Source organism: Ambystoma mexicanum, chromosome 13 (assembly GCF_040938575.1).
Source record: "Ambystoma mexicanum isolate Mex_15411 chromosome 13, UKY_AmexF1_1, whole genome shotgun sequence".
NCBI classification, from domain to species: domain Eukaryota; kingdom Metazoa; phylum Chordata; class Amphibia; order Caudata; family Ambystomatidae; genus Ambystoma; species Ambystoma mexicanum.
This window is the reverse complement of record NC_090938.1, coordinates 112,317,023-112,331,214: the sequence shown is the minus strand read 5'-3', so window position 1 is coordinate 112,331,214 and position 14,192 is coordinate 112,317,023. Positions and strand designations below refer to the sequence as shown.

At 44.5% G+C, this 14,192-nt stretch overlaps 1 protein-coding gene across 3 annotated transcripts in view; it reads left to right on the top strand.

Moving 5' to 3' along the window:
* The window catches only part of NRAS (NRAS proto-oncogene, GTPase), a 447,970-nt gene that overhangs the window by 420,814 nt on the left and 12,964 nt on the right, over nt 1-14,192 (top strand). For all 3 annotated transcript variants that reach the window (XM_069633404.1, XM_069633405.1, XM_069633403.1), the window contains exon 5: nt 5,431-5,554. In XM_069633404.1, coding sequence (XP_069489505.1) covers nt 5,431-5,550 — 120 coding nt within the window. In that variant the 3' untranslated portion in view covers nt 5,551-5,554. The remainder of the gene's footprint in view (nt 1-5,430; nt 5,555-14,192) is intronic.

The window sequence follows — 14,192 nt, the reverse complement described above, 5'->3', positions numbered from 1 at the left end:
GAGAGCAGATCTTCCATTGGCTATTCCAGATTTGAGTGTGAAACAAATCTTGATACGAGAAGGGGCTCTGCATCCATTACAGGTGATTTATCGTCATTACATCGAATGCAATAGCATCAAATGCCATACCAGAGGAAAAAAAGCATCGAAATAAAGCATCAAATGTATTTTTTTCATTTTTTTTAATGGGGAGACCCCCCCCCAAACCTCATTTTTTAACCTTTAAAACACATTTTAATTAAACTAAATCCTTTACCTTTAAAAAAAAAGCATTCAATGCTTTTTTTTCGATGCTTTTTTTTTCTCTGGTTTAGCATTCGATGCTTTTGCATCCGATGCAATGACCAGATACCATTACAGGTCTATCACCTGAAGTTCTCGCTAAACTACAGAAGGAGCCAAGTATCCTGAAACACTAAAGCAGACCCGTGTAACCGCCAGAGACGTGCTGGAAGCTTTGGCACCCTGGGCCCGCTGTTGTCCCGTCAGACCCCTGTTTTTGTATCGATCACAGTAGGCCTGCAAGGGCGCTTCGACCCTTTGGAGTAGTGAGAACAACCACTCTCAGCACCTCCCAATTACCCTGCCAAAGAGCCTCATCATGAGTGTTCCTGGGCCATCCAGCGAACTGACCAGCTCGAACCTGGGGTATCGCAGATGAGCGCCGCCGCCCCGAGTTGACACCCGAGACTTGGGAATCGCTAGTCTGTGGTCCTGGGCCCTCTCACGCCGATTTTCGTAGTTATAGCTCCTCTTAATGGCAATTTAAGCATGTGCCAAGCCACAAGCATTTGCAGTCCATGTCTCCCTGCTGTGGTTAGTCATTGTAGGAGCCTTCTCTGCCTGCCCCCCCTGTTCCCTGAGATCTGCTGCTCTGGAACTGTCCTCTTTTCTTCATCGTGAACTGAGAAAAGGCTACTGTCCCGCGAGCGACGTGCAACTGCATGGGTTGAACCTATAAGCGACCTGGCATAGACTGCCAACGTTTGGCCCAGACTGTGTCGACAGTCGGTGAGCACTTGCATCCCTTACCAGTGGCCCCCCGGCACAGCCAATGTTCGTTATGCATGAGAATCTCTAAGAAGATACTCACCTGGTTCAGCCTGCACTCCCTAGCTATTCCCGAAACTCCAAGGTCGCTCTGCCTGCAAGGGTAGACCCTCCTTGAATAGTGGGACACTGTTAATCACTTCAAGCCCCTTCCTGAACTGCTACAGCCCTGTGAAGGGGACCCGCTTTCTCTCATTATGCGCAACTGCATGTTTTCAACGCATTAGTATACTTTAGAGCACAAGGCTCACCACTTCGTAGGGCTGGTCTGCTTAAGTTGGGGATCGATTCTGAAGAACTGCCTAATGCTATATTTGTGTTAACCTACCCTTCTGTTACAGGTTGTGGCTGTGTTTTCCCCTTTACCGCATTAGGCGAAACATAACTGTATATATGTTAAATAGTGAAAGGCGTGTAACTGTTTTATATTACTGTGGTTTATTCATGTTTAATTATTAATGCCTATAATAAATGTATAGGTCTAAGCGTATTTGTGGAGTTTTACTGTGTGCTCATTGTGGGCTTCTGATCACTCTAACCGCGCCTGAGACTGTCTTGACCGCCTGCCAAGCTACTGTGATTGGTCTGGCTTGTCAAGAAGGTTCCCCTTTTCCACTAACTAGGGTGGCTTCCTAAACATCTGCCCACCAGGTCAGAGTTTAGAAATCCATCTTAACAACTATTACAGTTGCTTTTCAGATCAATGGAACACAGATTGAGGTGAGCAATAACTCTTTAACTTATTTTAAGATGGCACACAGCTAACTCAAGGTAAATAAACCCATTTACTTTTTAAAGGATCGACCAGCAACTTAAAGGTAGGTATAAACCGAAGACTGTTTTAACATCTGTAGAAGACAGACCAGGGAAAGCAAAACCCAGTATTACACTTTATGAATGACTCAATGTTATTGTTATTCTAGGTAGGTAAAACCTAAGGCAGACATATTCTAAACGTGCTGTACAGCAAGTTAGGGGATGCAAGACCCAGTTGGGAAACATCTACACCTATTCTCTGCAAGAAAGTATTAGTGAAGCCAACAGCATTACTTTTGGGAAAAAGGCATAACCTATTCATAGGTGAGTAAAATACCCTTTCATCTACTTTTCAGAATGGCACAACACATTCAAGGTAAGTTGGAGCTTTTGTAACTGCTCACTCCCAGGGTTACAGTTACCAACTAACTCTTACACAAGTAAATACTTTTCAAACACTTATTCTTTTTATTTTTAAGGAGGAATCCTTTTCTTATCCAGTCCTTCCCTAGTGTGTTGCACGAGTTCACTCAGAGGCAGAAGAGGGACCCTAGTGGTCTAGGTGCCAGCTGTAGGCAGGGTGAGATAGGGTTCTGTTGCAGGCAAAGGTCAAAGTTCCGGTGTAAGTCTGTTCAAACAAGTAAGTAGTTCACTTTAAAGTTAGTTAGGGTCCAGGGACTTCTGAGAAGAAACCCTAGGAGGATTCCAGCAGTGGGCCTGGGTGAACTGTATGGAAAATCGCAGCTTTACAGAAATCACAAAGGCTTAAGGTAAGTAAATACCCCAGGCAACACAGTACCTTAGCATGGAAGAAGAGATGCAGCAAGCAGGCTTCAGGATCTGTAGCCAAAAACTTGGTCGCAGAATTCCTTGTCATGAAGACTGAAGCCCGGACACTGGAAGGGCTTCTGCAGCAGGGATCAACAGGGAAGGCTCCAGGCAAGAGTTTCTTCTCGGCTGGATTCAGCTCTGTGGTTTTGGTGCCCTTTTCTGGAGCCAGAAGAATACTGAATATTGCTGGTCGGATTCTCGTCACTTGCAAGGTCCAGCACTCTGAGGGGACTTTTTCGACTTGATTCACGTCTCTAGATGTCCAGCAGAAGGCCAAGTTTCAGCTCAATTCGGAAGGCCATGCACCTCACGATGGCTCGAGGTGCCAGGGTATTGGGGTATTGCAGCCCTGCAAGGTCACAGCATGACGTGGGATGGCTCAAAATGCAGGTAGTCTTGTGTCTAGTGGATCTCACCAGGCTCTGGTTCGGAATCGCCTTTTTTTCAGAGTCCCCTTGTCGCTTGGAAGGAAGGGTAATGGAAGGGTAGGAAGACTACTTGATGTTGGAGCTATGCAGATTGTTTTTTCTTGTGCCAGCGGCGTCATGTGGATGTATTTCTATTGTATATTCTGCATTCTGTTTTAGATGGTTACATGTGATTTGAACAAATTAATAAATAATGCCTTGATAACGAACCTAAAGCAGCGGACAAATTCTGGTTACACAGCTGGCTCTCTGGTCGCTGGAAATTGTCTCGGCTGTGTTTTCTTCATCTTCCTCTTCGAATTCAGGTCCAGTGATCGACATGTCAGCAGCTTCCAGATTCAGTTTTTATCAGAAACTTCATCACAACCTATGCATTCTTTCCCTGCATTGTACAACAAAGGGTGAGCTGGCTGTCCATTCAGGACAGTCAGCCCCCTCCCCCGCTGGGAGTTGTTCACTTTCACGGGCAAGGTGGAAGACAAAGGGCTGTGGAGATTTGGACTCCTTGTCGCTTCCTGCCTTTCCAGACACTCTGGAGCCTGGGTGGGGAATCTAAAGCATTCCCGCCGTAGACTAAATGTTCACTGCAGTCGTTCCCTCCTAGAATGGCAGGGGAAGACCTCAGAAACAACAAGCACACAAGAAATGGTGAAAAAAGAGACCACCATTCTAGCAAAATGGTGCCCCGAGGCTGAATTAACAGGCTTGCAAGTAATGAAGACTAAAAAGTCATAAAAGTTGTTACACTGCCACCAGCCATTCAAGGAAACTTGCAATTGTAACAAAATGTTACCAAGTAAGTAAGAAAGGAGATATTTTGCATCCCCCAGCACTCCACATAAGGTGGGGTGTGCTGGTTCAGTATATGAAATGTAAAGAGGGATTTTCATCCCCCTTTACTACTTAGGAACGTTCACCCAAGAACATGAAAGAAATTAACATGGGAGCCCATAGGGGCAACACAGCCTAAGCTCAAAACGTGTCGGAAACTATAACTTCAACCATACACTATGAAGAGACATGAAAAGGTCACCCATTAAAAAGAGTAAAATACTAGGTAAGAGGGGGAAAAAGATTCCCCTTCACCTAGGGACAAGGTAAAATAGTTACATAGTCAAAGCAAAATGCTCTGGGGCTGACACAGGTTGGGAAGGTTAATCATTGATATGAAAATCTTACTTAACAGCAGCCCTAATGAGACTGGCGATAGATGGTTAGAAAGGAATGGCAACATTATCAATAGATCTACCCAAAGGAACGTGGTCCTTTTGGATAGCCTCATGTGACAGTCCCCTGCCTTCCATGGCAATCGTGCTGGGAATAGCCAGGGCAATCGTGCTGGGAATAGCCAGGGGATCCTCACCAAGCTGTCCAGTGTCACGAAGCAGGTGGCAACCGCAACACCGTTCACATCAAGGGTTCTTCGTCACAGCTCAAAGTATATCCTGTTACTAGTACCAAACTTAGCGGCTCGCTAGTTATCATACTCTGAAAGATGAAATGCTCCAATGGGATTCACACCGGTCACATTCTGGAACAAAAACATCTCGGCTTTTCAGTGAAGACAAGCTAATTAATTGCACATTAATTTGTTAGACCCACAAGTGACCGCTTCTAAGCTCTGGGCTTGAATGGTCCTCTGTTCTATGTGTAAAACTATGCATTTTTTTAATCCATGTTCTGTGGAATGATATGACAAAACTCATATTGTGTATAAATCGAGGAACATGTGGGTCTGCTTTTTCTTGGACATATTTCAAGGCCTTGTGACTAGAAAGCACTAAATTAAAATTGTGATTAATTGAAAAGATTACTTGATGTTGGAGCTATGCAGATTGTTTTTTTCTTGTGCCAGCGGCGTCATGTGGATGTATTTGTATCGTATATTGTGCATTCCGTTTTAGATGGTTACATGTGATTTGAACGAATTAATAAATAATGCCTTGATAACAAACCTAAAGCAGCGACCAAATTCTTGGGGGTCCTCCGCAAGCCCCAGTTTCCCCATGTTTAAAACCCCACCTAAACACCTCTTACCCATTTTAACCATCGAACACACCCCCACATGTTTTTTTTTTAAAAACTGCATTATTTTCAATTGGTTTAAATTCCTGCATACCGTTTTAGATTACTAGTCTGATCTGACTATATCCATATGCCCTAGAATAAGCTGACTTTGAGATTCCAAACCAGAATGTGGTGACCGACTTTGAACTGTAATCCGATGAGGGAATGCCCCACTTATCATAAGTGATGTATGCACAGTAGCATGGCCTCACTCTACACTATTATTTTGAGGGAGGGGAAGATAAATGACATTTGTGATGTTCATATTCCTGATCGTTTTGAAATTTTTTTGTTTCAGGGTGTTGAAGATGCGTTTTACACACTAGTGCGAGAGATACGGCAATACAGAATGAAAAAACTGGACAGCAGTGAAGATATTAATCAAGGTTGCATCGGTCTCACATGTGCAGTAGTTTAATCAAGTGAGTTGAAAACAAACCAATATTTCTAGAATTTTCAAGCCAGCCTACCTCCAGAGCTTTTTTTACTTGACACTGTACAGTAGAATATACCCATAAAACCATCAAGTTTACGTAAATTAGCTTTGTGTGTCTGTTCATTGAACAAGAGTATTTAAATAATATTGTGTTAACATGTATGTTATATTCAGAAATCCCCTCCCACCCCATGATGGTTCTTTCATAACTATGCGCTCTTGTATTTTTTTTGTGTGACATAATCCACACATTCTTTGCAATACTAATTACATGCAATTGAGTTCATTGTAGCAAACGCCTTGTACAGAAATTAAAGCATCCTACAACTGGGGATGGCAAGGAACCTCCGTTAAAGGTGTATCCTGCTAGACGAACACCCATTACGATCTCTCTCAATAGTCTGAACGATGGGATAAGGCCGGAATTTTCCCATTGTTGGGGGAGTTTTCCTAAAGTCCACTTGAGATGAAACTTCATAAAACTCCCAATGGCATACAGGTCCCCAACTCTTAGTATCAGTCTGTATTGCTCTTCGAACCTTGGTAGAGTGGCAGAGCAGTCAGACTTTTCATAAGAGGAAGATGTGAGCTGTATAACACAGTTAGTACAGTAGTCCAAAGAAACACTCACACAATGCATTTATATTCAAATATATATTTATTATTTACACATTGAAAATCTTGACATGCTTGGATCACTTAATCAACACACACAGGCTTACTTATAGTTTTCAAAGGCAACTGCTTAGTTGGAAGTTGCTCGCGGTACAAATGTTAGAGTTGCACACTGATAACAGTTCTACGACCGCGCACTTGTGCACAGACACATGTACGGTAATTGTATTTAGTTAGCAAAACCGCTTAAGATAAAGTATTTTAGGAAGGAAAAAGGTTGGTTAGTCCAACAGTAGTAGAGCTTAAGGTTCTAGAGGCGTTTTCTCGGCAAACTAAAGTTTTAAATTCAGATCCCTTACTCTATGCAAAAGTCAGTTTGGAGAGGGCTCAAAGTCTTATGAAGCAGCAGAACAGCGAACATTCCAGTGGATACTTTCAGTCTTTAAGGATGCGAGAAGAATTAACACAACGTTGGAGGCCTTGTTAAAGGACTCGCAAAAGGGACACAACCTGACGCTTAAGTCTGAGGTAAGCGTGGACACCTCTAGTGCACTCCAACACTCTGGAGTGACTTATTGGTTCAAGGTAAGCAATACCTTTTCACCCCACAGTACCTTAGCTTAGAAGAAATGGTTGTGGCTGGGTTCTCCTTTGGGCAGCAGCAACAGACCCTGTCTCTGCATTCCTTGGTCTGTTGATGAAAGGCAGTGCGGTGAGCGGGTTGTCTCGGCAGCAGTCTCGAGAGAGGACCGCTGGAACAGGTTTCTTCAGCTTCTGTGGTTGGTCTGCGGTTTTGGGGCCATTTCTGCGGCACCAACAAAGGACATGATTCGCCCAGTCAATCTAATTCGATTCCTGGAGTCCTGCACTCTGGTGAGGGGACTTGGATGAGTTGGATTGTGACTCTGGATGTTCACCTTGAGCTCAGCGAAGTCTTGTATGGATTTGGCCTTGGCAAGACGTTGCACTACAGTTGGGTCGGAGGCCTCCTGTTATTCGCGGTCTGCAGCTCCGGAAAAAGACAGCACCTCAGGATATGGCTCAGATGTAGTTCGTCTCTGGGCTCGTTGGCCCCACCAGACATAGGGAAGGAGTAGTCGGTGTTGCATAGGGTCTGCAGGCACCTCTGGGCATCTTCAGTTACTTCAGCTTCAAGTGGTCGACTTGCCTTCCACCTCAGGAACCTCACCTTTTATTCAGTTTTAGCACACACTCCTCTGCAATCTCCCTCAGCAGTTTACATAAAGGGTGAAATGGCTGTCAAAGCAGGACAGCCAGACCCCCCATTGGGCACTGGTTCCATTCAGGCACACAAAATGCACTTGCTGCCTGCCCAGACACTGGAGCCTAGGCGGTTTACACCCAAGGGTTCCTGCCAAAGGCAAAACTCGCACACCTCCCCCTCCCAGAATGGTTGATGGGCTAACGAAGAACAAGTACGCTAGAGATTGCGAAAAAAGAAAGGAGTCACCATGTTAGTACATAGGTGACCCTATTGCGTACAACCAGGACTGTGGCTACAGTCTGCAGTAAAAAATAACACACTAGTTGGTAGAACACATCCACTGCCACCAGCCATAACTAGAGGGTTGTTTATTTGACTAAAAAGTCACATGAGGGAGGCAGAGGATGTAAGGGAAGCGCTGGCTTCTTTTTACGAGGCTCTTTATACATCGCAGTACCCCCGGGAAAGCTTACAGGACAATTTCCTGCATAAGATTGAGCTGGTGAGGATAGGGAGTGAAGCCCGGGAGAAGCTGAACGAGGAAATTTCAGAGGAGGTGAGGAGGGTGATTGGGGGGTTACCGCTGAACAAGGCACCAGGCCCTGATGGATATAGCGCAACCTTTTATAAAACCTTTGTAAACATCTTGGCCCCTCAGCTGACTCATCTCTTTAACACCTTTCGGTAAACGGGGAGAATAACCCCTTCCATGGAGGAGGCTCGGCTAACCCTTGTTCTTCAGGCGCGTAAGAACCCGGAGGAACAAACATCTTACAGGCCTATAGCGCTGATTAATATCGACGCTAAAATCTTCACGAAGGTATTAGCGAGAAGGCTGGAGGGTTTCCTCCCTGACTTGGTTCACCCGGAATAAGCGGGGTTTGTTATGGGTCGGCAGACTGCGGACAATATACAAAGAATTGTGCATCTGGTGGAAAAGTCTCATAGAACGGACACTCCCACGGTCCTCCTTTCTCTAGATGCGGAAAAAGCTTTTGACTGTGTGGAGTGGTCCTTTCTATTTAAGGTAATACAGAGGATGGGCATCGAGGGGAGTTTTTTGCGCATAGTACAGGCCAATTATCAGACACCTAAACTGAGAATAGCGGTGAACGGAACGATGTCTAGGCTTTTTGGGGTGACCAGGGGGACCAAGCAAGGTTGTCCTTTGTCCCCCATGCTTTATGCGATTTACCTGGAGCCTCTCTTGCAGGCGATTAGAGAGGCGAGGGGGATAAGGGGTATTCCTTTTGGGGGGACTGAACAGAAGGTTGCAGCATTCGCGGATGACCTCCTACTAGCTCTTACTGCCCCATCTAAATCTATCCAACTAAGTAGAAACCTGTTAGAATCCTTCGGGGAGGCTTAGGGTCTTCGGATCAATTATGCTAAATCTGAACTACTGAACCTGACGTTAAAGGGTGCTGAGCAGACTGCCCTGAGGGAGTCTATCCCGTTTATCTGGAGTCCAAATAGCATTAGGTACCTTGGGGTGAAAATTATGCCGAGGCTGGCGGGCTGGTACAGGGTGGACTATCCCCCACTATTTAAAAAGCATCAAAGGGGACTTTCGTAGGTGGAGAACTCTCCCGATAACGTGGCTATGTAGGCTGGCAACGGTTAAAATGGTAACATTACCCCGCCTGTTGTACCTGTTCCAAGCAATTCCTCAGGGGGTCCCCTGGGTTTTTTTTAAAGAAGTTGGACTTGCTCACTAGAAACCTCCTGTCGGCTGGGAAAAAGCTGCGGATTAGCAAGCAACTATTGCAGGCTCCTAGGCGGGAAGGGGAGCTAGCGCTTCCGAATTTTCAACGGTACTATGAGGCGGCCCAATTAAGGGTGGTGAGGGAATGGCTGTGTGAGGGGGAGCCCTCTCAAAATAAGCAATGGGTGAAGATGGATAGGGCTGTTGCGCATCGCCGTCTTGTGGAGGTTCTATGGCTAACGAAGGGGCTTCGCCCTGGGCACATATATGAGAGCACCATTACTGGGCTGATGGTTCGGAACTGGGACAAATTAGTCAAATGCAACGGGATTCTGACGTTCCCTTCTCCATATACGCCCCTGTTTCGCAATAGAGAGTTTACCCCGGGAATGGAAGAGGGGGCTTTGCGACAATGGGAGGACGGTGGTTGTAGATGGCTGGGAGACATGTTCCGAGGGGGGGAAGCTACTCCCGTTTGAAGAATGTAAAAAGGGGTTGGGGAGGCGGAGAGGCTCCGGTACGCGCAGCTGCGCCACTGGGTTATGCACCCGGTAAATAAGCTGGCGGCCACTAGGGGGAGAACGAGGTTCAAGACGTTCTTGCACTCGAAAGATGGGTCTAGGGGCCTTATTTCCAATCTATGAGATACTAGACGAAACTCTGGATAGGGCCCCATGGCAGTACATGCGGAGATGGGAGCAGAGGTTAGGTAGAACAATTGAGCGGGAGGAATGGGAGCGTCTGTGGCGGGTAATCCCTAAGTTAGCGAGAGCCTCCCAGGTCCAGGAAATGTGGTACAAGATCTTATTCGGCTGGCACTACACCCCAGCCAGGCTTAAAGAGATCTTTCCTATGGCATCGGGGAAGTGTTGGAGGGGATGTGGGATGGAGGGTACGGCACAGCATATCTGGTGGGAGTGCCCACATATTAAACCCTTCTGGGTAGAGGTGCAGAGGGCTCAGGAGCAGATATGTGGGCCAGGAAGTAGTAGGCCTCCGGAGATTATCCTGGGTGTGAGGAGGAGTAACGGGGGAGGGGGGGCCCAAATCACGGGAGAAAGCGAGAGTGATCCATGTCCTGGCCGCTATGACAGTGATAGCTCAGAGGTGGAGAGGTCCCTCTTCTTCAGGATTGGCTACGGAAACTCTGGGTCATTGTGTCTCTTGAATGGGCCACTTATGCAAAAGATAAGCTGCAGTCCTTCGCAGGAGATTGGGAGGAAACCTTGCAAGACGACTTTCGAATCGGCTGGCGGCCGCAACGCTTGCGATTACTGGACCTGGGGTGAGCACTGGTGGAGGGACGGTGATTGTAGAGTGTCATGGAAGTGGCGAATATTGAAGGGGAGGAGGGAGGAAAGTAGAGGAAGGGTTGGGAGGGGGGGTGTGGAATGTGGGGGCTGCTAACGCGAGGCGTCGCAGACTATTTGGACTATTTGAACAGTGTCTTTCTTTGACAGTGACAAACTGAAGCTGCCTTGGAGGGGGGGGGAGTTTTGGGATATGGTTCTCTTTGTTTGAAAATTAATAAAAAGAAGTAAAAAAAAGTCACATGAGCAGAGAGAAGGGGGGGATACTAGGTATCCCCTTGGCTCTCCACATAAGGTGGTGTGTGGCAATACCCGAGTATAACATTTTAGAAGGGATGCAAAGTATCCCTCTATCTTTAAGAACAGTGGTTTAAGATCCATCTCCCGAGTACTGCCGCAGGAGCCCGCCAGACGTCCTGCCTTTTGTCACCAGGACCAAGGTCCAGCAACAAGGGCTGTAGCAAGGAGGAATCCAGCTGGAAAATCATTCTTCAAATCACAGGTACTGTGGGGCTTGGGGTTTTCACCTTTTAGCCATAAAATGTGCTTCCTGCCTTGAAGTGCTTTTTGGAGTTGATCTCAACTCGCCTGCACTGGCCTAACAGCGTGTGCTCTCTCCAAAGTAGCTCACTTGAGTTACAGTGATTTCTTTTGAACTTACTAACTTTGTCAAGACTTTATCTAAGAAGTGCAACAGAACTATTGACGTTGTCTATTAACTTTGGCTGTACTGCCTCCCTAAAGGTACTCCCCTGAACCTACTGACTTAGGCAGTACTTGTTCCCTCCTAGGTTATAATTGTTGACACTATTATTGCTGGGATTAAAGTTTACCTGCCTCCCTTTGGCAGATTGAAATTGTTTTCACAACTCAGTAACTGATTTGGTAACTGAAATAAGTGCAATACTGACCTTTACTGAAGTCACTATGTGTGCTGGAACATGTTATTGCTGCAGTTGGTGGTTGTGATGCTATTATAATAATGTGTTCAATACTTTGGTAGTACTGTTACTATTAATAATCATAACTCCACTTCTTCTGATACCTCAACTACCATTGGTGTGGCAGGAATCGTAGTTAAGTGAACCGATTGGTGTAAAGAAAAACAAAATGTAGCCCTTTTACTTAGCAGAAAATGGGCAATTACAAATCTTTAGACTGCCCTTCCGCTCCTCCTCGGATGTCACTTACTCTGTCTTGAAAACCTCTCTCAAAAAGGTCAACTATAACCTGATAAAGGCTTACAGAAGATAAAACCTTGACTGTTACGAACATTACATTATTTTTTATACAAATTGTATGGTCCAGTCCAACAAACTTTCAATTATGAGACTGCTGCCTGCCAAACACCATTTTAAGCGTGTATGTATTTAGCCCATGAACGGGTTAGTGTATTACTCGATTGCTGTCCAATGGGGCACAGCTTTCGAGGTCAAGTATTCTGAAGATTAACCCAGTGACAGTCGAGAGTAAATCTAATCCTTTTCTAGGCTTATGTATGAGCTCTGCCTAAAAATGATTTTGCTGTGTGGAAATCCTTCCACAAAGAATGTTTTGACGTCACTACATCAGATTTTAGTCCCCTTGCTTCAAACCTTGCTTGTCTTCCGTTCCCAGTCCCTTACGTACCTCACTGTTGGGCAAGAATTAGTGCATTGAACTGGTGTGGGACTACACAAGATTTATCTCTTGGTATTAGTTAACACACCTTTTAATATAGGCCTGTACATAACTACGCAAGTTGTTAGTGTGATTGAGCAACCAGGCTTATCTTAAGAGGGGGGGGGATTGTGAGCTGTAGAGCTGTGCAATGAAATCGGTAAAAACAGGTATCCAAGTAAACACTTGCACATTTAGTTATATAACAAATATTTATTTATACAAAGATATTTAAAGCATTATTTAAAAAGCAGTAACTAACAGTAACATGGTTAGGATTCAATTAAAAAAAGTGAACAATAAAGCAAGCAAGTAATTTTTCATAAGTTACGCATTTTCCAGCACCAAGGGTGATTCTCCCAAAGGGATGCAGGCAGTCTTTTATCCCAGCATTAAGTGTTCAACAATTAAAACCTGCAAGAGAACAAGCACTGCCAAAGCCAATAGTTTCAGAAGGCCTCTAGGGAGCCAAAGTCAATGGGCAAAGTCAAAGTTCTGATGCTCTTCTTCTTAGAAAAATTTTCTTAAATAGTCTGTGTTCAAAAAGAAATCGCAGCAACTCAAGACGAGCCATCTTACGAAAGCACAAGCTGAAAGGCCGGTGAAAGTGAGTTGAGGTCAAATCAGAGTAGGGTTAAATAGCACTGCCAAAGGTAGGAAGCACCCAAAATGGCAAAAGGATCATGTACCCAAAATCCGACAGTACCTTTTGGATTGAAGATGTTTTTTTTTTTATTGTTGTTGTGTTTGGAGCATCTTTACAACATATAAATTAAACAATACAGTTCAGACTTTAAAAAACATTATTTTCTCCCGGCACAACACTAAAACAACACATATGCAATAAAAAACATCAATAAAAAGAACAGACAGGCACGTCCAATGTTACATTAAAAGTACAAATTTCACAATTTCAAATTCGGGTTTCCTAGTCGTTTGTTATGCAGGCACTAGTTATTCAAGATTTTGATAAAGAGGACAACAGCGGTATTTTATTCCCTTTTCTGACTATAAGCTACAAATAAATTCATTACAACCATGGTTTCATTTCTTATTTTGTTTTTTTTTTTCTATAATTTGAAGCAAACGTACCAAAGCAAGTACAACTGGCACCCTATGTCACCACATACATTGGACCCACAATGATTCATAGGCAAGACCATTAGCTGACAATATATGCTTGGCAAGAAGTTTCAATCTTTCTGCTCCCAATGCTGTACAGTATAGTACAAGATGTTTCAGGGTTTCTTGTGCACCTGTCATACATAGTCTGCAATTCATGACAATTTGTTCAATGTTATTCTTCCAGCGTTTCATGCAATCTTTGGTTGATACTAGATTAAATCTAAATCGCATGCAAGAGATTCTCACCCATTTGCTGGGAACCTGCGTAAAATATGCAAGGAGAGGTTGTTGCTTATGGCGGAATTTCGCATATTCCTTATGATTGCTGTATCGGCCAATCTGGTCAGCGGCGTCAAGCCCAATCATACAGTTTTTTTTTTTTTTTTACAATCTGAGGATATCGGACCAAGTCTGATATGTCCTGCGCAATCAGAGAAAGGACATTAAGTAAATCCGCATTAGCCTTCTGCAAGGAAGCGGGAATACCTTTCTTCACCATGGATCCTAAATCTTCATATAGTGAGTTTTTAATAGGATCTAGCATTTTTCCAAAATTAGCAAGTCTACGCCACAAGAGTTTAGATGCCAGAGTCCTAACTCATGAATGATTATCGGATTAGGCATTGAAAGGGGCAAGTGTAGTACCTTCTTCCAGATCATCCCCTGCAGAGCATTTAGTATAGGCCCAATTGAAAGTAGGCAATGGTCTAACCGATATAAGATGATTGATTCGACTCTGAGTAAATAAAACTCAATGAGTGGAATAAGCGAAAATTCGCATAACTTACTGTGGATGATCTTCATCTGACTGATCAATGGCATCGCCTTGATTAAGATTGCTGCTTGCCATTTTGTTATTGAGTCCGTGTTTGTCAGATTGTATCCCAGATAAGTGAGTCCTGGAGCCCGAGGAATCTTATTTGTGTTTATGGACCAATTAAGATGCCAACTTTCTTTTGTTGCTAAAGATAAGTATCTTTGATTT